At 41.1% G+C, this 25286-nt stretch overlaps 3 protein-coding genes across 3 annotated transcripts in view; 2 read left to right on the top strand and 1 right to left on the bottom strand.

Annotated features, from left to right (window-relative positions):
• The window catches only part of MTMR10 (myotubularin related protein 10), a 30756-nt gene extending 23887 nt beyond the window's left edge, over positions 1 to 6869 (top strand). Inside the window, exons 7-16 of the mRNA XM_065733727.1 lie at positions 828 to 996; positions 1430 to 1517; positions 1663 to 1751; positions 2506 to 2636; positions 2758 to 2827; positions 3028 to 3098; positions 3895 to 4064; positions 4268 to 4438; positions 5268 to 5450; positions 5953 to 6869. Coding sequence (XP_065589799.1) covers positions 828 to 996; positions 1430 to 1517; positions 1663 to 1751; positions 2506 to 2636; positions 2758 to 2827; positions 3028 to 3098; positions 3895 to 4064; positions 4268 to 4438; positions 5268 to 5450; positions 5953 to 6552 — 1742 coding nt within the window. The 3' untranslated portion in view covers positions 6553 to 6869. The remainder of the gene's footprint in view (positions 1 to 827; positions 997 to 1429; positions 1518 to 1662; positions 1752 to 2505; positions 2637 to 2757; positions 2828 to 3027; positions 3099 to 3894; positions 4065 to 4267; positions 4439 to 5267; positions 5451 to 5952) is intronic.
• APBA2 (amyloid beta precursor protein binding family A member 2) overlaps positions 1 to 25286 on the top strand; it is a 289129-nt gene that overhangs the window by 165313 nt on the left and 98530 nt on the right. The window lies entirely within an intron of this gene.
• Positions 10591 to 24529, bottom strand: FAN1 (FANCD2 and FANCI associated nuclease 1). Its single transcript, XM_065733732.1, has 13 exons — positions 23220 to 24529; positions 19812 to 19952; positions 19232 to 19427; positions 17942 to 18175; positions 17311 to 17442; positions 16192 to 16300; positions 15460 to 15579; positions 14501 to 14665; positions 13712 to 13880; positions 13255 to 13358; positions 11991 to 12185; positions 11457 to 11585; positions 10591 to 10777 (listed from the first exon to the last, which is right to left on the bottom strand). The coding sequence occupies exons 1-13, from the start codon at positions 24457 to 24459 to the stop codon at positions 10640 to 10642; spliced, it is 3072 nt and encodes a 1023-aa protein (XP_065589804.1). The 5' UTR covers positions 24460 to 24529; the 3' UTR covers positions 10591 to 10639.

Raw genomic sequence — 25286 nt, forward strand, 5'->3', positions numbered from 1 at the left:
TTCAGGAACAGTCACTGAAATCACAGTAGAGTGGCTTCTGCCTCACTTGGGCAGAATTTGCATCACTCCTTACTAAGAACTGTCCTGGTGGAAAAGTCTCAGCTTCTTTCACCTTCATCTCATAACTTTCCCAGGTACTGAGGAACAAAATGCAGTCTCCTTTGACACAGCTGACTGCCTCCTTGGCACCTAAAGAATGACCAGCAAGGAGGATTTTCTGTAATAGTAACACAGCACATCACCTTGGTCCCTGTCCACAAAGTGGTGGGCCAGGTGTACGTATATATGTATGTGTATGTATAAATCACATTTTAGAAAATAAATGTGATCAAACAGTTTTTAGCCTAGCCTTCACTTGATTTCTCTTTTCTGTTAATACAGATGATAATTTACTAGGAAAAGCTGTTGAAATTATGTACCAGGTTTTTTATTTCACACAGAAGACAGTTTATTACAAAGCACTGTCTGAAGGTTACATATTTCTACACCACCAGTGCCTTCAGCATGTGGACGAGACAAAGTCCTGTGACTGAAGCTTAGCCCTGCTCCTGAGCATTAGCGTGTCCTGCTTCCTAGCAAGCAGCACAACATACACACCAGCTTTATACACCACCCCAACACATCAGCTTTATGTTGCTTCTCTGTTGACATCACAGGAAAAAAAAAGAAAGCACTTGTATCTTAGCCATCATTGAACCACAGATCTGTGTTCGTGCAAAAATAGGTAAAGTTGTCCTGGTACTAGTGACTTACTCTTGTAATTAGGAAGATAAATGTTCTACTTGATTTTCTTTTTTAATGTGCATTGATGAATTTTCTTTTCCTAGCAAAGAAGGTGAATGGAGTAGACCCAGGAGGTGGTGGCATCAGCAGTGCCAGTGCTCAGCAGACACCTTTGTTTGAAACCTACTCTGATTGGGATAGAGAAATCAAAAGGACGGGTGCATCAGAGTGGAGAGTTTGTTCAGTCAATGAAGGTTACATGATATCTACTTGGTAAGTTCTTCTTCTAATGTGTGTAAGCATAGAAGCAAACAAAGCAACTGCACTGTCTTTTCTCCTCTAGCAAAGTCTCAATCCTACCTAACTCTAATTTTAACTCTTAAATTTGCCACTCTCTGGAGAGAGCTCTCAGCTGGAAGATCCTGCAGGTGTTGTTTTTGTAGGAATGCCGTAATTTCAAAACATACTGCATCTGGCATTTATTGCTTTCATGCTCTTTGTACTTCCCTGTGAATTATGCATGTTTGTAAACAAATACACCTGAGCCATACATGTGGGAGACGTGACAACTGGTTCATCCTGTGGTATTCATTCACATTTGGCTCATTACCGGTTAGCAAAGCTGGTAAGACAGCATTGTAACAAGAGAAAAGCTGATAAAATACTTAGGGAAAAGTAACTTTTTGTATTGTGTTTTTTCCCCAAGCCTTCCAGAATATTTTGTGGTCCCTTCTTCCTTAGCAGATCAAGACCTTAAGCTGTACTCCTACTCCTTTATTGGGAGACGAATGCCAGTAAGTAAAGTCTTTATTCTTTATTTAGACAATATTAAATTGAAGGTATGGATGCCAGTTAACAGTCTTATGTAGAATGCTAATAGAAAAATCAACAGAGTAATGCAGACGTGCTTTTTGTTGTTTTGTGTTTCTCTGGTATTAGTTATGGTCCTGGAATCATCCCAACGGGAGTGCCCTTGTCAGAATGGCCAACATTAAGGATGTGCTGCAACAGAGAAGAATTGATCAAAGGTAAACAGTGAGTTGATGTTACTCTTTAACCAGACACAGTACAAAGCACGTGGTAACTGTGTGTGATGCAGAGCAGTGTTCTGTAAAACAGTGTACTTTTTCTTAATGTTACAGTGCTGGTATTCTTTTAAGTAGTGAGTCTTCCAGGCAACAGAATTTATTGCTGGGAGAAGTGGGTAGTATTGGTGATACAGCATTGAAACTTTGTGTAGAATTTCTTACCTGCTTCAGAGAAGCATGGTAAAAAACCACGGCGAAAGTTATTTGTTGTGGCATTTGCTGTTTTGCAGATGTAGTGCCACAGTATGCAGAGACTCCTTGTAGGTCATGCACTGCGTGTGTCAGCTGGAGCTCTGGGTTTCATTTGAGACCCTGTCAGATTTCCTGGCTTTATGTGCTGGATGTATGTTCTCTTTATTTGGTGCAGATAAATGTTACTAAAAATGGTGGAGAAAGAAACAAACATTGCATAGAGCTGTTTGCTTAACTGTATAACTCTGCCTCAGACTTTCTCTTGCCCAAAGTGTTTTGAAGGTCCAAATGTTCCATTTCTGTTTTGTAGCTTGCGGATATCAAAAATAACTTGAGCCAGCAGCTTTGTGGCAGGAGCAGTGTATCTCCAAAGTACAACCTATTTAACAAAGCACACGTTCTGTGTGTTGTTAACGTTTTGCAGTTTGGCATGTTTCATGAAGTACTCTTTCTCCATGACTAAAATGGATTATTTTTTATTTCTACTTCTTTCACATCTAAGGATTTGTAACGCAATAACTCGAAGCCATCCCCTGAGAAGCGACGTTTACAAATCTGATCTGGACAAGTGTCTCCCCAGCATCCAGGAAATCCAGGCTGCGCACATCAAACTCAAACAGCTGTGTGTTAACGGTAGGCTGAGCTGTCCTCCTCTCGTGGTGGTGATTTCCTCCAACTGCAATGCTGATAGATGTGGCTAGAGGGTGCAGTTATTAGGAGCTGTTCTGCAGCGTTACTGCTTTCCTTGTTGCAGAGCCCTTCGAAGAAACAGAAGAGAAGTGGCTGTCCTCACTGGAAAATACTCGCTGGTTAGAGTATATCAGGTTTGTACCATTAATGAAACGATGGTTCATGAGATGTGAAAAACTTGCACCAGTGTAAGCAAGCAGTGAATCAGTTGAAGGATTTGCTCTTTTGATTAACAAATTAGGTAAATGTAGATAGGGCTAATATTTTTTTTTTAATTTTAGAATTTTGTGAACCTGTAATATTAATTGTTATATCACTTTCTTTTCCTGTCTAGATCATTTCTTAAGCATTCTGCTGAGCTTGTATATATGATGGAGTGTAAGCACGTTTCTGTAGTTCTACAAGGTAATACAACCGTGCCCATAATTCTTAGCATTAATGATATAATGTACACAAACACATCAGTTCTAAATATTTCAAGCATTTGAGGAACAAGAATTGAAGATAATTTTATTATATATCTTGACTGTAATATAGTCCATAGCATCAAAGGAATATTCACTTTGAGTCTTCTTGTTTTTCTCTGATAATGATATGGGTGGGCTTTTAGTGTTAGTTGGGTTAACGTTACTTGCATAAGCAATACTGCAGGGCCCATTCACCAGCTGCTGGCACTTCATTTATACAAGAGCAGCCAATGTCAGTGCAAACAGAATTCTAGAAGAAATACGGTGGAAAACTTTCCAGTATCTAGATCAGAAATTTAGTAATTTCTGTCTGTGTATCACACTTGCCCAGCATTGGCTTCCTAGCTCCCTAAAAACTGCTTCAGAGTAGAATGTGTAGGGTTTTCCCTCAGCATCATCACCCTCCTTTCACGGCATGTCTTGTTAAGTACCAGGCTTTCCAGGGATGCTTTGCTGTGCTGGATTATGCAGCAGGAACCATCACTGTAGGATGATTCTCAGTTAAAATAAATGAAAAAAGAAGATAAAATCTAGCTTGTTTTGAAACTGAAAAACTGCAGCAAACAAGCAAAGTTATAAAATAAATGTAAAGCTATATATTTTTATAATTAAACAATATTTAAAATTCAGAACAAAACCCATTTGTTAACCTTGTTGTCTTTGGGATCTTATTTTGTATATGTGTACGTATGTATTTCACACTTTATATACTTTGTGTTCTGTGTTATTCACAGAGGAGGAGGGACGGGACCTGAGCTGTGTTGCTGCTTCTCTCGTTCAAGTCATGCTGGATCCTTATTTTCGAACGATTGTTGGATTTCAAAGCTTGATACAGAAGGAATGGGTCATGGCAGGATATCAGTTTTTAGATAGGTGTAACCACTTGAAGAGATCTGACAAAGAGGTAAAAGGGAATTGTATTTGTATCTGAAAACAGTATCATCTTAAACATTTGCTCACAAAAAAGTCTGAAATAAAAATAGTTTCCATACTTGGAAACTTCCTGAAGCTTACATCAGAGAAACTGAGTTGCTGTCCAGGGTAGAGAAACACTGTTTATGCAGAGTTGCCATGTGAGATCTAATTAAATCCTATTTCTCTTCCCAGTCCCCTTTGTTCCTGATGTTTCTCGACTGTGTTTGGCAGCTGCTGGAACAGTACCCAGCAGCCTTTGAGTTTTCTGAAATGTACTTGACGATACTGTACGACAGTGCACGTATCTCACTGTTTGGCACTTTCCTTTTCAACTGCCCACATCAACGAGTAAAGGAAAGCACTGTGAGTATGAAGCGTTACGCCCCTTTCAAACACAGCTGGTTGTTCCAGAAATAACGTGCTTTGTGTTTTCCAATACATCACACTCTTGTTTGGTGCAGAATACTCCCCAGGTGAATATGATCATAATGTCCTTTCAGGTGAACTCTGTGTAGACAGGAGGAATGTTCCAGAAGAAAGTCGGTTGGATTTCCTTTTTGCTACAGAGCTTAGTTATTGTACATTATTATTTCTGCTCCTCTAAGAAACAGATTTATGCCTGGAATTGCAAAGCAGAACGGGCAATAACAACTGCACATTTCAGGCAAACTTTGACTCCATTGACATAACTCTTTAAATAATTGAAAAAGTTGAAGAAGAATGTGCAAGTCCAGTAGTCACACACGATGAATGTTTAGATCAGGTTTAGAAAACTAAGTGCTGAAATTTACATTTAAAAAATAGATTTTATGAGAACTTGATGTAGAGAACATTTGATGGTTGATACAATTACAAATGGGAGAGTTTTGTTGGGCAGTTTCCCATGAAAGCTGTAGGGAGCAGCCTTATGAAGAAGCAGAATGTTCTCAGAATAAGAGGGCTTTAGGAGAGAACAGTTTCATACCACTGAAGAGTGCTTTTTGCTAAGTAAGCACTAGTCCTGCACCTCCACGAAGGAAAAGCAGGGCACGGCTGTTTTCTCCAGCAGCAGGCTGTCCTGCTGCTCCGTTCTGATCTGCAGCCACCTCTGAGCTGCAGCTCTGCTCCTCCTCACCTGGCTGTTACACATCTCTGAGGTTTAGATTTGTGAGAAACGTTGATTTGTAATATGCCCACGTGTTCCTTCTTGCAGGAATTTGCTATAAGCAAAAATATCCAGCTGGGTGATGAGAAAGGCCTCAGGTTTCCTTGTGTTTGGGACTGGTCTCTTCAGTTTACGAGCAGGGATCGCCTGCTCTTTCACAACCCTCTGTACATCGGGAAGAGCGCACCGTGCGTGCAGAACGGAGCAGTGAAAACCTTTAAGCGCTCAAAGGTAACTCGGCTGACGTTTGTGAACAGACTGCTTGTGCCTACCTGAAACTTGTTAATGCTTAGCAACATACAGTTACTGCTGCTTTATACTGCCACTTAGCTTCTCTTACCTTCGCAGCCTAAAAGAAAAGTACAAAAAAGGGAGTTTCTGTAGAAGTAAAGACTGTAACTGTGTTCCAGGGCGTTCCCTGATGTGCCGCAGCTCATTGCTCACAGCTGCATTATTCCACCTGTGGAAAAGCAGGTGCTCCTTTCTTTTCCCCAGAGTTGTCAGTTTTGTCAGTGAATGCTGATTAATTTGCTCATTTGCTATTTTATAAAGCCTAGGAAACATAAGTAAGTCTTTCTAAAGTGTCCTTAAGTGCCCTCATTTGGTCTGTGGGGCCGTGCAGTGGCTCCTGAGAGCAGAACTGTTGGCAGGTCACTTGGTTTGGCTGGCTGGTGCCTCGCTGCTGTTGCAATGAGCATAAAGCTGGAAAATGACCAGTATTTATTCTCTGCAGAAGAACTACAGCTCGACATTGCGAGGTGTCCCCCCAGCGTTAAAAAATGGAATCATCAGCGAGCAGGAGTTCCTTCCAAGAAGAAACTCTCTGATACTGAAACTGAAACCAGACTTCTTACAGCAAGCAGAGAGTCAGAGTAACAGCATGGAGCAGTACTTCAGAGACTGGTTTGCAAAGCCAGTTGATTTGCACGGCGTAATTCTGCCCCACATCTCTGGAACACAGATCAAACTCTGGAAACTGTGCTACTTCCGCTGGGTTCCCGAGGCCCAGATTAATCACGGTGGCTTCATCGCTGCTTTCCATAAGGTTTCTTTGCTGGCAGATGAAGTAGACATGTTACACCGGAACCTTCGACAGTGCAAAAGCAACTCTCCTTCGCAAGGTAACTGCTCGGAGCTGGATCAAGGCAGGATGTACTTCAGAGCAAATGGTTTAAACGACACCTCTGGGGCCCCAGACTTTCTCTCCTCCTCGTTCCCATTTTCACCCGTAGGGAACCTATGCAGACGGAGCATTCTGGGAACGCCTCTCAGCAAATTCTTGAGTGGTGCCAAAATCTGGCTGTCCACGGAGACGCTTGCGAATGAAGACTAGGATGAGGTGATGGCCTGCAGGTCTGGGGAGGATATAGCATATCACTTTGTCTTTTCTAATTTAACACTGCTAAAGGCAGCATTGAAAGCTGTAATAATTTTTATATACAAACATTACGTAAGTTTTGCACAAATATTTAAAAGCAAAGCGAGTCAGGCTTCAAATCGCACAATTTTGTCTTCAGTAGTTCTCATCCACGTGTCTTGTCTGGTTTCTGGTCCCTAGTTCTGTTTTGGGGGTTCAGCTCTCTGTATGAGATAGAGCGCCCTAATGAATGCTGATGCTAATGGGAAGGTTTGGTGTGGTTGCTAAGGGCGTTGTTTGAAATACCTGTTTCCCTAGATAGTGAATGAGGTGAAATTTGCTTTTCAGGCAGAGTACATATGTGCATACGTAGATTCTGATGTTCTGTGACTGGATCACCCTACACCTGTGTTAATGTAGCATCCATGGAGGAGGTGTTCCCTTTTCTTTCTCCCCAAAATGGATCCATTAGCAATCAGATTTGTGCTCTTTGTCATGAGCTTGCCTTTAGGCTATAGGAATCAACTTCAGGATGATGCACTGTTAACCTTAACACATTTACTGTACATAGATAATGTAGTAGCTTTAGAAGTGCCTTTAATCAGGAGGAAACAGCAGCACCATTGACTCCAATGCAGCTACCCCCCCCCCCCTCCCTTTTTTTTTTTTTTAACAGCAGATTGTTATGGTAAGTTCTGGTTCCATCCTCTGCCTTCTCTCCTTTTGTGGAAACAAGAAGGCTATAGCTCAGGAGACAGTAGGATTTTCCTTTCCTTTTTGTTTTCTATCTCATGGAAGCCTCTTTTTGTTTGGTTTAAGCGCCTGAGATACTCAGCACTCCTTGCACAGATCCCTCTGGTGCCCTGCTGCAGGCTGAAGGAGCTGCACTAACAGGCTCTGGACCAGAGACTGGGCTGTGAGTGGCCACATCTGTGAGGGGTGCTGATGCTGGTGCTCCTGTGAGGAGGGCTGGGAGAAGAGTGAGCAGCAGTGCCTTTTTTTACCTACTAGTAGCTCACGTGGACAGTGCAGTGAACAAGCAGAGCTTGAGGGAATCAAATCCAACTGCGTCTTCCTCACTGCTCTTAAACCTTTCCAATGCCACTCTGCAGGATTGAGAGGGTGAAGTATGCAGAGGTGGGAGAGGAGCAGAGTGAGTCAGAAGGCACTGGTGGAGGACAAGAGTACTTCTGTGGAGCACCTTCCCTTGACAGTGAGTGTGTTGTATTACCTGACCTCTGCGTACCATGCAAAAGTTATGAAAGCAGTGCTGACTCTCTTCAGGCGCTCACTGACCAGGTGAGGCTCTGAGGGCCTTCTATGAATCTGTTCCCAGTTACTAGGAAAAAAAGAGATGGTTTTTTAGATCACATGCAGTGTGTTAAGGATTAAAAATCAAAAAGGGGAGGGGAGCAGGATTGGAATTGTTCATTTCCAGGTAGAACCAAACTGCGCTTCAGTACAGCCTAAATTGAAGTAATGTCTGTGATAGCTCAAGTGTTTATTTAACAGAGTATGCATTTGGAGTGGCCTTACAGGTGCACACAGGACCCCACTTTCCCCTGAAAACTAGCTGAACTGCAAAGCTGTTGAGGAGCAGTGGGCATGCTGTGTTCCCACGCTGGATGGGCAGGGATAAGAGGGCAGTGTCATTATAAAGGTGAGTTGATGTGTGGGAAGGAAAAAAAAAATAAAAGGTGGGGTTTTTTTTATATACAACCAGCACCTCCCCCTCCCAAAACCTGAATTTATGCAAAGAAGCCGAGTGTGTGCATTGGTGGGGGGGGCAGGGGGGGGTTCATGCCATAATGCCAGCTGCTTCTGACCAACTCTTGGCAAAGAAAAAATGTGTATTCACCTCAGTTTCCTAATGATGCTGCAAGATGCTCTGAGCATCCCATGGTCCACAAACAAACGAATGTGCTGGAGCAGTCGCCCAACTGATTCAGTTCATTACTCAAATGATTGTCATAGTTTATTATTTTTTTTAATGTTTCTTTAACAAGCTTACTGTTGTCTCTGGCCTGAACCTTGATGTAAAGACCTCAACCCATGTGCTTGGGGTGTTTTGGTACCAGTTCCCCCCCCTTTTTTTCCCCTTAGTTACGATTAAAACTATGGTGTCTTTTTTTTTTTTCCTTAAAGGTGTAAGCTTTTTTTGGCATAAAGGTACCAAAAATATGTACAAAATTACTCCACAGAGGCAGCTGGTGGAATGTAAAACACAATGTTTAGGCCAGTACCCATTAGGAAAAAATGGCACTATGTTTAAACAACATTGGCTTTGTAAGATTTCAGAGATTTTTACAGCTTATACTGAAATACAGTGGGAGGGATGTGAAAAACAAAAATTGCCTTTTAAAATAAAACCTGTCTCAATGACTTGAAAAGCAGTTTTACAGTTCAGAAAGGAAAGTCAGGCGGGCAGAGGCTGAGATGGAGACAAGCAGGGAGGAGTGATGGGGATGTCCCCAACTCCCATGCAAGGGGACACGGTGAGGAGGGCAGCCTGTCTGCTTCCTTGTTTTTGCATGGGCTGTTTTGCTGACTGAAGAGACTGAGAGCACCTGCGATTGTCAGTTCCTGCCCATGAGTAAGTTCAACAGTTGTTGTTTTTTTTCCCTTTAAACTCACTTTTGAAACACAGGTACTAAAAGCTCATTTCAGAATACACTTAACTACACAGTTGCCTTATCATCAGCAGGGACTGCTCTGAACATCTCTAATAGCTTTCAAAAGCAGTTTTGGTGTGCAAGTACTTCTGTGTACAAAATATTGACATACAAGTGTGTATATGTGTGTGTGTATATATGTACACAATCTCAAATTCTTATTTCTGTTCACAATTTTAAAATGAGAAACTGTTAATGCCATTTTGTTGTTGCAAGAGTAGAAAAGCTACCGAGAAGTTCATATTTTTGTCTGTTTCTTAACAAAAAAGTGCACTATTTTGGCTGTTACCAGCTGTTATACTCATTATTTTTTGTAACTACACTGTAAACCATGCAGGGGGTGAGACAGAAAAATGCTGGTTGCTCCAGTGTGCCTCCAGTGTCACTGACACTGGGAGGTAGAGGTCCCCGTGGTAGGACAACCTTATTCCCCATTTACTGCCACGTATCAAAGAAATTCCTTTCATTCCAGAAAGGCGTTGAGAAGTGTCTGTGTGTGTATGTGAACCCAGGCCTGCACGTGTGGTGTGCACCTGCTGGCAGTACCACTCTGCTATTAACTGCCTTGTACTTTGAGTGAAGATGTAGCAAGTGTGGTCAAAGGTTTTGGCTTACACTCAGAGGGAAAGAAACATTAAAACCAAATATTTCTAACCAATAGTTCAAAGGATGGAATCATAAATGCGCCTCCAATGTAAGAGACAGAAATCTGTACCTCACATTGCTCTAGGCAGGAGGCTTCTAATGCTGTTGCTGTGATGGTGTAGAGTTCACTATTTCAACTGAAACTAAAAACCTTTGTGCCTGATAATGATTTATCGAGTAAAGTAGCAGTGCCAGGAAGATTATAACATCCTGATGCTGAATTGTGAATGTGAAGTAAATTAGACTAAATAAAAAGTTCATACCTTTCCAGAGTGAATTTCAGGTGCTTTTCTTTTTCTTTCACATCCTCTGACAGAAAATTTACATGGCTCTTTGGTTGTTTTTTTTTCTCCAAGAAGAGCAGGGATGCTATAGTGAAGAAAGATGATTAAGGGGAAAAAAAGGTGGGCAGTCAATCTTAATTTATTTCTCACTGTATTCTCTTAGTAAAGCATTTGCTGTTTGCATAGTAAGCAGAATGCCTGTTGTTAAGAAAGCTTACTCAATATGAGAATTAAGGGCAAGGGCCCTCGATTGCCCTACATAGAATAAATTAAGAAGAGTGTATAGAAAAGAATGCTTTATTCTGCTGAACACAAGTGACAGCCAGTAACTCATACAGTTTTCTCAGACTATTCCTTAGGATGCTTTGTGCTCTAAGAAGCCAGAGTTGAAAAGAAAACACCAAATAAGCAGTGTGTGGCATACCACATCCTTAGAAACCCACGTGGTTGAGACACCTTTTGTCAACTGAGGCGTTTACTTTTAGCTCCAACTGCTTGTACGTGACAAACTTCTACAGCAGCACCCAGCTTCTTCAGCTCACTCAGCCAGATCATCTGCTTGTGGGACAGGCGGTCGTTGGGGCCTTTCACTTCTACCAGCTACAGAGAAATGGGGGGGATTAGTTGTGTATCTGTGGGAAAGAACTGAAAAATGGTCCATTTGCACAGACTAAGAGAATAACTTTTATGGCTATTTGTTTACAACAAAATAATGCACATTTAATACAACGGAAAACCAGTGGGTGCTGAATGATTAATTTGCATCCCTGAAAAAAGTTTAACTGAAAGAGAATGAAAATTTATATAGGAGCTATCTACCAAAAGACCGTAGGAGGAACTGGTCATCAGTGATCGAAAACTGATCACCTACAACCTTAACAGGCACAGTTCCTGCTTCAGCTGACAGCACTGTAAGGTACATCAGCTGCTTTAGAGAGCTTCTGTTATTCAGCTGTGCCTTATAAACACACATCACTCAGTGAGCCATACATCTTGCTAACAGTTGCTCTACTGTAATTTTAACCTGAAAGACCTATTCTGCAACAATACCTAGCCACCTATTGATGGTTGTTACTGCATCCATTAAAGCAACACTGAAAGAAGTGATAAAACATCAGCTAAGCACTCAGCTACTATTTGCCATACAGCTGCTGGTCAGGAGCAGCAGGGTCAGCTCCACAACAGGAAAAACACAGTTAAAGACTGAAGTTGTTATATCTACCCTTAGATTAGATGGGATCCACTGAGCACTACTGCCACCATCTATCTCCCAATGTACCTTAAAGAGATTACTGTGAGTACTCCACACAACCAGATCAGGAAGCCCTCCCCTGCAATGGCGCAGATCTTTGGAAAGCCGCCTAAAAACACCGCTCAGAAACATTCCTCCAAGGCAAGAGACAAGGCTCTGGAAGAGAAATTCAGACAGTTGACCATTTCACTTTCCTGAGTTTTTCATTCCATTTCACAGCCATGTCTTAATTCTCACAAGACTACTCTATGGCATACTGAATACTCTGTATCTACAGCAATTTCCCCTCTGTGTTCCTAGCGATTGTTGTAGGAAAGGTGACCATATCAGAAAAGACTAACAGCACTTACTTAGCATTAGTGAGAACTGTGCTGAAGTTCCCCCCCCACCCCCTAACCCCCCTAACCCTAACCTAACCCTAACCCCCCCCACCACCATCAGTGATGGAGGAATCTGTTTTCACAGTGCTTCATGTTGAGCTTACTCATTTTCTGAGCACTCTGAAGCCCTGTATAAGAGCTTAATAAAACAGAGAACCCATTCTGGGCAAGACTTATTTACCTGAACCTGATGGAGGGAACTAAAAAGTCCCCAGCTAACCAGTGCGGCTGCTTTTCCCTCTTGAGTGGTCCAGATGTCAGCAATCAAGTTTGCCAGAGTCTCTGAGGAAGCTGCATGAAGCTGCTGGAGCCTGTCCTCAATGACATCCCTCCTGTTCTCATAGAAGCTGTCGGTGTACAAATCCAGGGGGAACGTCTGCATGGCAAAACACAGTGCTGAGGGCCTGCTGGCAAAGCAGTGAGTCCAAGAGTGACAATCAGTGCCCCACTTTATACTTCTTTCATCTGAAACCACCACTTCATTTATAGACAATTTAACCTCAAACATATCCACCTCAATTTGACAGAGAAAAATCTGTATACTAAAACAAACAACAGTTGATGTCAGTGCAGCAAACACTGACCCCATCTTAGCCCATACTGTTGGTTTTTTTTTTTGAACTCTAGTCAGAGGTCCCTTAAATTCGTAGAAAAGGGGGCTTTGTGCTCACTAAATCCCAAGCACTAATGCTGTAGTTGGGATCTGGAATCAGGATCAAGGCTGCTGGGAGCCAGCAAATGTCCCACCTCAACCTTCTGAATGTACATGGCCAACCAGGTCTCAGCATACTCTGCAAACAGTACTCTACTTGCTTGGTCATACACAAACAGGAAGCAACTTGCAAAAGGCATTTCAAGGAGTAGCCATTGCCCTGCAGAAAGGTGCCCCGTGCAGTTCTTCACAGCTATGACCAAGAACGTAATTCCAGTTTTTGTGGCTTGTTTAAGGAGTTATTTCCAGACTGCACTGTATACATACGTACTCGTAACATAGGGCAGCCCAAAACAAGAAGTCAAGTTGAGCTTCAGCTTTAAGAGACTCAAGCAGCTATAGTTTTGAGTTTAATCCTACCTGCATAATAAAAACTATCCATTTGCAGGTATTTCACATCATTTTAGCTCCAGCCTCCATATTTATAAGTGAATATTTGCAGTGATCACTAACTAGATATTAAGGTAGGTGACAGGTAAGAAAGGGCAGGGCAGATAGGGGTGGATATTAACAAATCTAAAACTCAAAATTAAAGGGAAATGCATTTCCTTTTAGAGGTTATTGAAAATATATACATACATACACATATATATGTATTTTTTTACGGGAGCGTGTTATCTTAAAACATGAACTATACAATGGAATGACAGTTCTTCAACTGATTATAAAGAACACTTCAACCAGTGCTCTCAGACACATTACATCTGCATTTAACACTGCCTTTCAAAAATACCTGATAGGAGTTTCTGAAGATATCGGGTATGCCATCCATGAAAATGATATCCCACATCAGAATACCATACAGTGTAATAAATGTGGAACCTTCTCCATGAATACCTGAAAAGCAAAATTTAAAAACAAATATTTCAATCACCGAAGTGGAAACATCATAAATTTCTACAGCAGCTCCATATCAAGTTCACAGATCAGAAAAGGCAAAATAAGTGATTTTCTAAGGAGTTAGTTAAAGAATGAGACCTTTTTTTTTCCCCCTAACAATTTCAGAACTGCCTTTTGCTCACAGTAAATAATGAAAGGACAGAAAGAAACTCAGCTGGAAAATACATAGAGCAATCTGGGGGGGGGGATACAGACTAAAAATGTGTCTAAGTTAAATTACCTAACCTGCTTAGCAGATTGGTTCTTTACTCCTATAATTATCTCACTCTGTAAAAAAGAGTTACCATTACCCTGATCGAAGCCATTCTGTCTGTAATGAGTTAATGCAAGTTCCTCAACTGAGCACATGACCGTGGATACACTGCAGTCTTTGCCTCCTTCTTCATCACCAATATCCTCCATCAGGAACACAGACTTTCCCAATCCTGTTTGAGGACACATCTTTCCCTTGATTGTAACCTGAAAACATTAAACCAATTAGTTACTTCCCAGCATCACATTTAAAAATCCTTAGCCTAGATATCTGAACCTCTCCTAAAAAAATACATCTTTTCAGTTTTTTTAAAACCAGAACCAGATTACTTCCAAAAGCCAACTGTGTAAAATTTAGCTGGTCATTCCCCAAAAGCCATTCTGTTAAAAGCAAATCAGCTCTTATAAACTGGAAAATTGTTAAGAAAAAATCTCCCAAAAATGCTGAACAGAAGGGAATGATACTATTTCCATCTGCAAAAACCACGAAGAAAGCATACAGACAACGACGACAACAACTAATTACTTTTTCTCACATAGTCAATGCCTGAAGATATCAGCAGCATTGTACAGACTTCTCACTCAGACTGACTTCTGTCAGAAGAGTTCTGAGGGTGTCAGTGCTAAATTCTTGGGGTTTATATTCCATAAGATTTGTGCAAGAGTGTTCTGTACATTATGGTTTTGTTTCAGAAACACATTTCCTGCAGCACGAATAAGCCATTGGTGAAGAGCACAAGCTGACGGCCTCCCACATCACTTCTTGTCAGAATAAAAAAGGCTTCTGGGGTTTGTATGTCTCAGAAGCACACAGGATCTTTACTTACGTGTGTCACGTCCTCCACAGTTATGCCTGGCAAATCATGGAACAGGCACCTGAACTGCCTGCAGCTCGGAGAGTCTCTGATGCGCAGGGCTCGCTGGTAGAGGGCGAGACGATGCCCCGTGCGTACAAAGGGGTCGGCCAGCCCACTCCTAATGCACTCAACAGCCTAGCAAAGAGCAAGGCAACAAGCAGCAACTTAGAAAGACTAACACAGGCCTTGCTGTTCCTACCAAGCCCAAAGGGCTACTTGATTCACAGAGTATACAAATATAGAAAACCAGCGTGCAAGATGGGGCCGTGTTCCATACAGATCTGAGCAAGTTTTATTTTATCACTTTATTTTGCATTGGAAGGACTCTGTACTCAAATTTTGGGTACACTTAAAAGGAATTCTCCATTTGCACTGATCAGTGTAAGACTGAATAAGCTTAAATTCTACGTAAGTGACCAGAAAAGAGTTAGCTATACAGCAAATCAGTTTAATACTTTTAAGCCTATTTCTTAACAGTACTTCATATAGAAACTGAAGGAGCAGATCAGTTGTGCAAGAATGTACACGTGGAACAAACTTTAGACAAATGTGCTACTGAAGAAGATCCAGGGCTAATTCAGAAATTAAAGAAATGATTTCAAATTGTGGTTCTGATTCACTCTCTTTCTGTGACTCAGGAAAGACACTTAGTCCTAATATATAAATGAGGATCCAAGACTAATTCTTCTCAGAAGAAGCCTGAGGTAAAGTTACAAGATGGAGAAGAGACACTGCAGAAACTAGACAACCTATGGTATTATTTCCTTTGAACAATTTCATAACTCAATGCAACAGAAAATATGGAGAAACTGGTCACCTAGCTTCGGGATTCATAGCATCTGCATTTTCCAAAGAGCCCACCCAGCTGTCCCTTTCATGAACAAATATGCTTTTAAATGTTTCCATACAGCACACAGCTGGAAAGTTACCTGCTTAGTGTTTTTCAAGTGCTGATGCAAATTCAGAGCTAGGCGATCCCACCACCGCCCTCTGCTGTCAGTACAATAAACATCCTGAGACAAAAGTGCCTGCAGCTCCTGCACTGCTGCCTGCAGCAACGGAAGTGTATCTTCATTAGCAAAGGCAGAAAACCAAGCTGAAGTTCTATTATAGAATTTGCTTATCATTTTCCTTTCTAATTGGGTACTATAAAAACTTCAAACGACTCACACAATGTTTTTAGTCCTGCACAAAAGTATTCAGTTGCCTAGGTATATTTAAGGAACTCTGTTTTTATGTAAACATATGTTAGCTAACCAAAGTAAAACAGGCAAGGTCTTTTTTTAAAACAATCTGTTCTGCTGCATCACATAAATCAGAGACCTTTGGAGAACTTGATACCTCAGGTTAAGAGGTCAGAGATCCCACAGAAGACTAAAACTAGTGAAACACAGATACCTTCAAATAATGGAACAACTTCTCAGAAACAATCTTACAGAGTATTACACATGGCTAAGCTCTAAAGCATAACCATAAATCAAAACAGTTTTTAAGATCTGTTTCCTCTAATACCTTCTAAAGGCAGCAAAAAGAGACACACTGTGTAATTGAAAGTAACACGTTAAGTGCAGGAAGCTATGGTAAACATCATCACCATTTTCCATCCACATCAGAAATACAAACTGATGCATAATGCTGCACTTAAAACATCACCACTTTACCTCATACATGTGAAGTCTCTGCAAAATTTCAACCCCTTGAGAAAGTATCCTTGTGTACTTCCAGCCAACTGTGAAATGTCGCAGATACTCGGGCAGAACTCTGTGATAGCTGAAAAGTGAGAGCAGTTCAGGAGCAATTTTAATTAATCTTAAAACACTCTTGCAAAAGTACTTAGAGCTAAAGCATTCAAAACGTGAAATGCCTTATATACGAATGGAGCATCACAGCTGCAAAGAACCCAAAGGTAAGGTAAGGTAAGGCAGCGACACTAAGCTGCATTTGTCTCACATATTTTTTGATTCAAGAGCAGAGGAATTATTAATTAATAACTTCTGCATCAGATGCAAAATAATACACTAATAGACTCAGCTGAACAAAAGGAAAAGGCCATAACCAGCACTTCCTGCCTTGAGGAAGATTAACACCTGGGCAGGCACCTCTATGTTTCCAGAAGTTATTGAAATATTTAAATAGCTTTTTCCACTGCCTCCAGTGTGAGATAGAACAGACTTCCACATGACTCTCTGTGAATTCTATTTTGAGTTGCGATGACAATGGGCGCAGTATCAAATTTAACACCTTAACTTTCAGTGCATCACTGAGCCAGAAATCAAAATAATTAAAACAATAACCAATGAAGGATGCTTCAAAAACAGTACACGTTACTTCAGTACTCAGATCTTCAGTAATGTATCCTGAATGACACACACACAGAAGTTTCAAAGGATGAATAACTCATGATGTTTTCCCCTAATCTTTGCAACACTGCTTTGTTCACAGTGAATTTTAAGCTCTGATGATTGTTATTGATCTAAAAGCCATAAAACCAAACTATGACAAAGGAAAAATAAGGCTCTTGTTCTCCCATGCTGGTGTGTAGAACAGAAATGTCTGAGTGCCTTATCCACACCCATCAATTCATTCCCAAGGCTTTAGGAAAAAAAAAGCCTTTTCATTTATAGCACTTAAAAGCTAAACAAACAGCCAGCAAGTTCAAAGCCCTCAAGAACATGAAAACCACTTAATTTTATTAGGCTTGAATAAGTTTAAAAGCCTTATTTTAAAAAACAAGACAATACACTTAATAGTTGATATGAAAACAGTTTTCAGTTCACTACCTCAAAGAAGGATGATTTTTCAGATCATTCCAGGTTTCTTTTGCACACATGTACAGATGATTAGCTTCTTCCCAGTTCCCATTTACCATTGCAGTGGCTATATCATTTGACAGATGAGCAGCAGTTGCATACCTAAGGGAACAAAAACATAATTACTGCTTAAGAATCAAGAAGCATTTATAACTAAAATAAATCAATTCTTTCGTATGATACTTTCTAAAAAAAACCCTTCCAGTCCCCAAAGCCTCTGAACCATGCAGTCAGCTTTATCCTTAATCTTGTACTACCAGCAGAGATGCAGATGTTATGTTACCTGGCTTACAAATGGCTTAAAACCTATTTTTAGTTTTTATCAGGGTGTTTTCTAATAATCATCACAGCAATGTCAGAAACAACTTTCATCAGCACATGCCCATTAAGCAGATAAATATGCTATTTTGGTTCAAAGTACAAGCTACTGTGAATTACAAGTCTTACCTGGATACAGAAAAGCATCACAAATCACTGCAAAAGTACAATGCTACTTATTTACATCTGTAGTTCTACATAAGTATCTCATCTGCCTACATAAGTACTGTAGTAAAGCTTCTCTAGAAGAGAACAGACTTCAAATTGCCAAAGCTCCCCATACCTGATAAGATCTTCTCTGTCCTGAAAGACTTGTGTTTTCCTGTTTACAGCATAACTGGGGAATACCATACGTCCCACGTTCACCATAAGAACTGTGAAGAGCTGGCCTTGACCAGCACTGCCAGCTTCTTCGTCCTCCACTGACTCAGACAGTGAAAATAGCAGCAGGATTCGAGAAAAGACAGCTCGAGGGCCTTTACATACCCTAACCAACCTTCCAGCCAGATCCTTCGCCCTGGAAGAACAAATAAAATGATTATACAAATAGCTTTTCCAATCACTGATAAAAATTCAAATATATAAATGAATTAAGAGAACTGTTTTGTTATCACTACTGTGTAAATTCCATTTTTAAAGAAGAGTTGGAAGGGACCCACGAGTCCAACAAGTCCTGGCTCCACACAGGACCACCCAAAATTCAAACTCTGTGTCTACGAGTGGTATCAAAGCACTCCTAGAACTCCAGCAGCTTGGGGCTGTCATCACTGCTCTGGGAAGCCTGTTCCATGCCCAAACACTCTTGCAGATTTTCCCCCCAAAAAGCCTCTTCAGAAACAATATATAATACAACACCTATAGTGAAAAACTACATAAATTAATAAAAAGCATAAGGACCAGGCCTCAAGCAGAACAGAACTGGAACTAATTGCCCTTTGGGTGCAACCACTCCTACTGCTATGCCAGGCATTGCCAACACGCATCAAGATGTGGTTAGGGCAGTGATTAAAGATCACAATTTGAGATCCCATGTTTCAGAATCCTCATACGGTCTTTTCATACAAGACAAGATTTCTGTTACTTCTGCATAGGGCAGCACAGATTTATAGATTTCCTCTAACCTTAAAGAGCAATTACTATTTTAGCTGTCAGAGGAAAAGCAGTACCTTCCAAAAGCTGATACAATTACACAAGTAACTATCAGCCTTTTTTCTCGGAGTGGGGTAGAAAACGTTTTTGAATCTTAATTAGTTTACCAGGTTCCTTTCTATATTCCAAAGACAATTATTCTTAACCTTCCTTTAAGCCAAAAAAAAAAAAAAGAGAAAAAAAGGATAATAACGCTCACAGCAGAAAAGCGTGACATTGTTTTTAAAAGGGTCTGATTCTTCCTTTTTTGTTTGATCCAGAAATTAAAAGTCAGGAAACTGAATCAGCATTTAATGCTGTCCTTTTTTTATATATTTGAATTTACTAAATGCATTCCTCTCCTCAAAGGGCATGCTGATTTTGTTCTTCAAAGGATAACTTGCATCCACTTGTAAAACTTCACTATAAACAGCTTAAAAGGTACCTTTTTAAAATAACAGTCCCAATACCAGCCTGATTTCTGCTGAAGACCGAACGTTGTTTTGCCAACCTCAGGAAATCATCCACAAGTTGTTGTTTCTGACCATTTGGGTTTGACAAGTGAAAGACCTTTGCTAGTGATTTTAGCTCAGGGGCAGAAAGCAAATCCAAACCTTCACACAGGTCTTCCAGTTCAGATTCTAGAAATAAAACGATCCACATACATTCATGATGATACATACACACTCAAGCAACAGCTCCTGGCAGCGCTGAGAGATACTAACTGGAGCTCCTGGACCAACATGCAGATGGTGCAAAGCTCAGGGTCTGAGATGAGGCTGATGAGGGTAAGTAAGGCCTACAGGTACATCAGTGGCACTGACATTTATTCATCTCTTTCTACTATCTAATAAGCACTAATTGGTTTTATTATTAATGGAATACAGCACAGGGCTCACGGACTCAAAACCTTTAGTTATTCTGCTCCTCTAATTCTGACAAGAAGGACAAGCATTAAATGCTAATGTGCCACAACACCATACTTCATTTATCATACTTCTAGCACTTACTAATGCAGGCCATACCTGTTTGCAGAAATCTGGCTTGGACCAGTTCTTCAATTACGGGTGACAAATCCATCGCTATCTCTCCGTACTCGATTTTGTTCACTTTTAACCAGTTCAGCTTACGTTGAAAAAGTCTCACATATAACTTCTGCCCACCAACTTCAGATTTTCGTTAAAACAAGGAAGGAAAACAAGAAAATTAAATTCTAGAACTCGGCGCTATGTACACTCACTACCTTACCTACAAAAAGAACTTGCAGGTACTCTCTAAAACCTGCCTGCTTTCTATTGACAAACGCAGTAAACAACAGAAACTGCTTTTCAAAGTAATCATTGCTCATTAGAATCTTCAAGTTTTGTAGATAATAGAAATTATTACAAAGTATTTTGTAGGTAACAAACACTGCTACAAAGTACTTCAGCCACCATTACCCTTTAAGGAATGACTTACTGTCTAGGAGAAGGCAATTTCATTTGTCAAACTGTGTGAGATCAAATAATCTTTTTGCTTTCTTTAACGTTCAGTCAGTAACTAACCTTCTGATGAAGGAACAAAAGAAGCTGCAGAGTGATTTCCAAATCACACAAGTGTATCTCAGTGTATTTGTCTTCAGACTTATTTTTACCAAAGATATGTAAGCTTTACACTAGTATACCTAATGAAGACAAAGACTAAAAAAAGTTAAAAAAAGAAACCCACACCAAAAAACTCTTTGGTGTTTTATCATGGAAGATTTCACTTTAAGCAACTTTAAAAAAGACTTGTTAATTACTGACAATGCTGAAATTAGACCAAACAAGAACTTATTGCATCTTAGCTGAGAGTTGCCTAAACTCTGTTACTACATCAGAACCATTTTAAATACCATCTCACTCCTCACCCCACGTTAACTCCTAACTTGTTTATCCCATCTGCTGCTGCTGAACTGAAACTGATCCTTAATAAAAACAGACACTGAAACACTACCAGACCTAGATATATTTAAGAAATGAGAATTCATTTTTTACATGCTTATTTAACTGTTCTCTTGTCCTAAAGCAAACTTCCTCAGCCTTTCTTTAATAGAATATTTCCAGGATCAATTCACCTAGACAACTACATTCAGACACCTTAGCTTGTTATTTTCTCTGTAGGGTTTTGCAAATCCATCGAAAATAACACACCACTTCATGACCAAAACCAGCCTGCAATTCAGGAAAGGCACGTGAGGACTGTTTTTTTTCTAACAGATTTGAATAACAAACATAAAATAAAAATGAATAACAATCAAAAAGTGTCTGTACTTTTTGTTGTTATGACAACTGAGAAGCAACACTTCCTTGGGTAGAAACTACTAATGTGGAACAAATATCTCATCTACCTGAACTTTTAAAGTATTCTGTCCAAGGTTTCTTGAAGACAAAGATGTTCCAGCATTGTCCAGCATTCACTATCTATTGACTTAATGCTATCCAACAACAACTCTTGTGCTGCTGGCTCAACTTCCCTTGCCAAGTGGCCTTCACTTATCCCTGCTAAGTACAGTCCTATGTTATCACCTCATCATATAAGTTGAGTCTGTCACAACTATTTTTTAAGCATTCAGTGTTACTGCATTTAATTATTACAATACAATCTAAAATAATTTAATTGTGATGAGGCAATCACTGCAGAAATGGTTAAGTGCAGCAGCCTACCTGCTCCCCTGGAGTTTCCTCACCCTTTTTTAACATCCACTTCTTCAGGTGGTTGGATTTAACTCAGCTGACTTTTCCACTAGGACAGATGAATAATGCCTGTATGGTCTTCCAGCTGCTAAACTTAAGGCCAGAAGGCCTTTTCTACAGGCTGCTTCAGCACAGCTTAAGTGCTCCCCAAAGAGACAGATACGCGTTTACTCTTTTTTAGGAACTGAGACTACTCATCAGTGCTTTACTTTTCCTAAAAAGCATGCACAAACATGTCTCCACTTCTGACACCCAGCACTCCCTAATAAAAACCTTGCATTGTCACGGGCATTAACACAACATCACACTTATTCTCCACATCTACATAAGGCATTAGCAATAATTTTGTTGAGAGCCTCCCACTGGGCTTGGAAAAATGTCATGTAATTGTTAGACAAAGTCATGGCCTTTCTAATGTCTTGTCATGTCAAAATACAGTATTGCTGGGACTTTCTAGAAACAAACATTAAAGAACAGAGCTACAAATAATTAGGATAGTTTTATTCCAGTAATAAGATAAAAATGGGGAAAACAGCTGGTCTAAAGACTGTATACTAGTGCAGAAAAAAAATGAACAGAATCATAGAATTGCTCAGGTTGGAAAAGACCTCCAGGATCATCAAGTCCAACTGCAACCAAACCATACTACCCTAACTCTAACAACCCACTGCTGAATCACATCCCTGAGCACCACATCCAAGTGGAATTTAAACACATTCAGGGATGGTGACTCAACCACTCTCCTGGGGAGCCTACTCCATTCTCCTTTCTGTAAAGAAGTTTTTCCTGATATCTAACCAAAACACAATCCCTAGAGAGAAAAAAAGAGCAAGATATGTGCCAGTTTTGAAATACCAATCTTCTTCAGTGTGATACACTCCAGTCCACCAGCTAAACCAAACTGCACTAACACAACACATCACTAAGTGCAGAATGCTTTCTGACTGATTTTCACCAGCTGACATGCACGTAACAGTCTGGCAGTTTTGCACATTCAGCTCAGGTGCATAGCTCATAAGAGCACAAACATACAAATATTTTGTCAGGTAGCTGTGTAGTACCACAGTAGCTGAAAACAACATAGATGGCTACGGCTGCAATGCTTCTGGTTAATAGAAGCTTATTTCTGTTTTGATGCTCCAAGTTCACAACTCAGAAATACTGCTAAAACTATACTTAACTGCAACTTCTGTCAAATTAAAAACATATACATAAAACTCATCCAGAAATGCACAGAACCAGAGCTCAGAAACACACTGTTTTGGAACTATTTTTTCAAGATCTGTGTGCACAGCACAGACCTCTTTGTAACCCCATTTTGCAGAATTTCCATGTGTATTACTCCTAAAAACCTCAGTGTTAACTGATAACTCCCCTGTGAACTGAAGTTTAAATGCTGAAGCAAGATGGCCTGAGATTCTTAAAATAAAATAAAATAAACATTTTGCAAATTCAGCACAGAAATATGCACAATCATCATTTTTTAAAATTCCCTCCTTACTTCACCCATGTCTTCTCTGTTTATTATTACATTCCACTAAAGCAGCATTGCTAAGTTTACCTGCAGGGAGCTCCTGGAGGGACACATCTGAGAAAAAGGAGTTTCTTCCATTAAGTTTAACAAGCTGAATTGCCTGTTGGTATAGTGCACTCCACTCAAAGCTATGAAACAGTTCTCTCTACAAAGGACAGCAAAATAACATAAAAACAGAAAGATACCTGATAATTGGCAGAACTTAGCAATAATGTTCATATCTTGTTCATCAAAGAGTCTCACATCATCTTCATTCTCCAAGACCGCTTGCAACACCATTAAAAAGTTTCGGAGGTAATATGGGTGACCAGGAGAGCTAACCTCATTTATTTTATCTAAAATATCACCAATGGAATTTTGAGACTCCACCTTTGCAACAGTTTCTGATAAATTATGATTAAACTCATAATTAAAGTCTTCAAGAACTTCCACAGGAAGTACCTGTTCGTCACTCTCACTAAAGCAGTTCTGAGTGCCACGGTTCAATTCCACCTCTGAAGACAGGACATGCTGAGCACGAGGCTGAGCCTTCACCTCTGAACTGCTGACCAGCTCTGCTACGGTACAATCAGACAGACACGTTTCAGATTTACTGGGGCTGAGCACCACACCTTCAGATCTACTTCTTGGTTCTTGGTTCCTTGCATCAAATAGTACTCTTTTGCCGCTACCAGCTGGCAACGATACCTGAACGTCTGTAAGATCTTCCCTGTTATATCTGTTTATTTCACTTGGAAATTCAGGTTCATTTTTTGAGGGATTCTGTTCCTGATGAACATGCTCGTTTTCTTTCTGAGAACTATGCCCAGCACAAATCTCATCAGCATCACTGTCCGGTGCTACAGCACTTCCACACACGCTGCCAACAGCTGGAGGTGAAGAGTCGACCTCTTTATACACGATCTGTTTTCCTCTCTGGATGCAACGTCTCCTGGACAGTTTAGACGACAAGCTCCCCAAAGAGACAACTTTAACCGCTTGTTCCCGTGCCTCGCTGTAAACACTACCGATGGAACCAACACGGCTAAAATAAGGGCTAACCCGTGGCACTGCGCTCCGTCCCGCTGCCAGCACACAGCTTTGGGGAGGGCTTGCTCTCAGGTGGGAGCGCTCAGTTTCGCACGGGCTGGAATCCCTGCTCACACGTGCACCCTGAGGACGCGGTGTAGAACCAGCAGCGTTCCCACACAGCTCGTCCATGTGCTCATTGATCCCGAACCTCGGCACCAGCTGCCCACACGCGGGGCAGCCAACTCTGGCAGGGGGAGCATTGCTGAAAAACGACACGATGGAGGAGGATCGCGCAGGCACAGACGACGCTCCTTGATCTTCCACTTTCTTCGCCGTTTCTTTTTTTTGCCTCTTTCCACTCGGTGTCCGAGCCGGCTGGGATTTCCTCCTTCCTGCAGACCTGGATTCGGACATGGTGGCACTTCAGAGCCTTCCCGCGGCATGGGCAGCTTGGCTCAGGGCATACCTGCTCGTTCTGCAACACTTAAACGGAAAAATAAACTAACAAATAGCCTGTTTCTAGCTTTGCACGATCCATCCGTAACCTTCCGCCTCGCAGCACTCCTCCGGCGCCTCCACACCGATTCCGAGCACCGCGCCGCGGCCGAGCGCCCCCGGCCGCCTGAGCGCCAAAGGCCGCCGCACGCGCTGACGGAGCTCCCGCCCGCCGTCCCGCCCGCAGGACGCGCAGCGCAGCGCCGAGCGGCACCAGGCGCGGGCAGCCGAGCGCTGAGCGGGAAATCCCCGATCCCGCGAGACTTCGGAGCAGATGACCGCGCTTACCCGTACCGCCGGAGCGCCTCTGCCTCGATAAAAACGCCTGAAGGACAGGAGCAGCCGCTGCCTTAAAAGCGGCCGTGGGGTCCCCGCTTCGCTCACTTCTCTCCTCAGAGAGGAATCTGCTCCTGGAGGAGACACTGTGACTGCACAGGAGCGGCACAGCTGAGGCAGTGTTAAAATAAAAAAAGCTGCGTTAAAAAGAGCTACGTTAGTATACATCTTCAATAGCTAATCATTTATTTGCTCTGTGTTTTTGAAGTGAAATAAGTCTTTCGTTGCTGACAAGAGCGTGTAAACGTAGAGGGAGAATTTTTTATGTCTTCAAGTAGTATTATTAAGGTTTTAATCTCAGGACAGATACACATTCAACTACAGAGTTGCATCCCCAGACTAATTAAAAATTTAAGCTATAATAAATACTGTTACACCTCTATTGTATAAAAAACTGTACATAAAAAAGC

Source organism: Cyrtonyx montezumae, unplaced genomic scaffold, assembly GCF_038088225.1.
Source record: "Cyrtonyx montezumae isolate F1298 unplaced genomic scaffold, pur_monq_1.0 scaffold_17, whole genome shotgun sequence".
Taxonomy (NCBI): domain Eukaryota; kingdom Metazoa; phylum Chordata; class Aves; order Galliformes; family Odontophoridae; genus Cyrtonyx; species Cyrtonyx montezumae.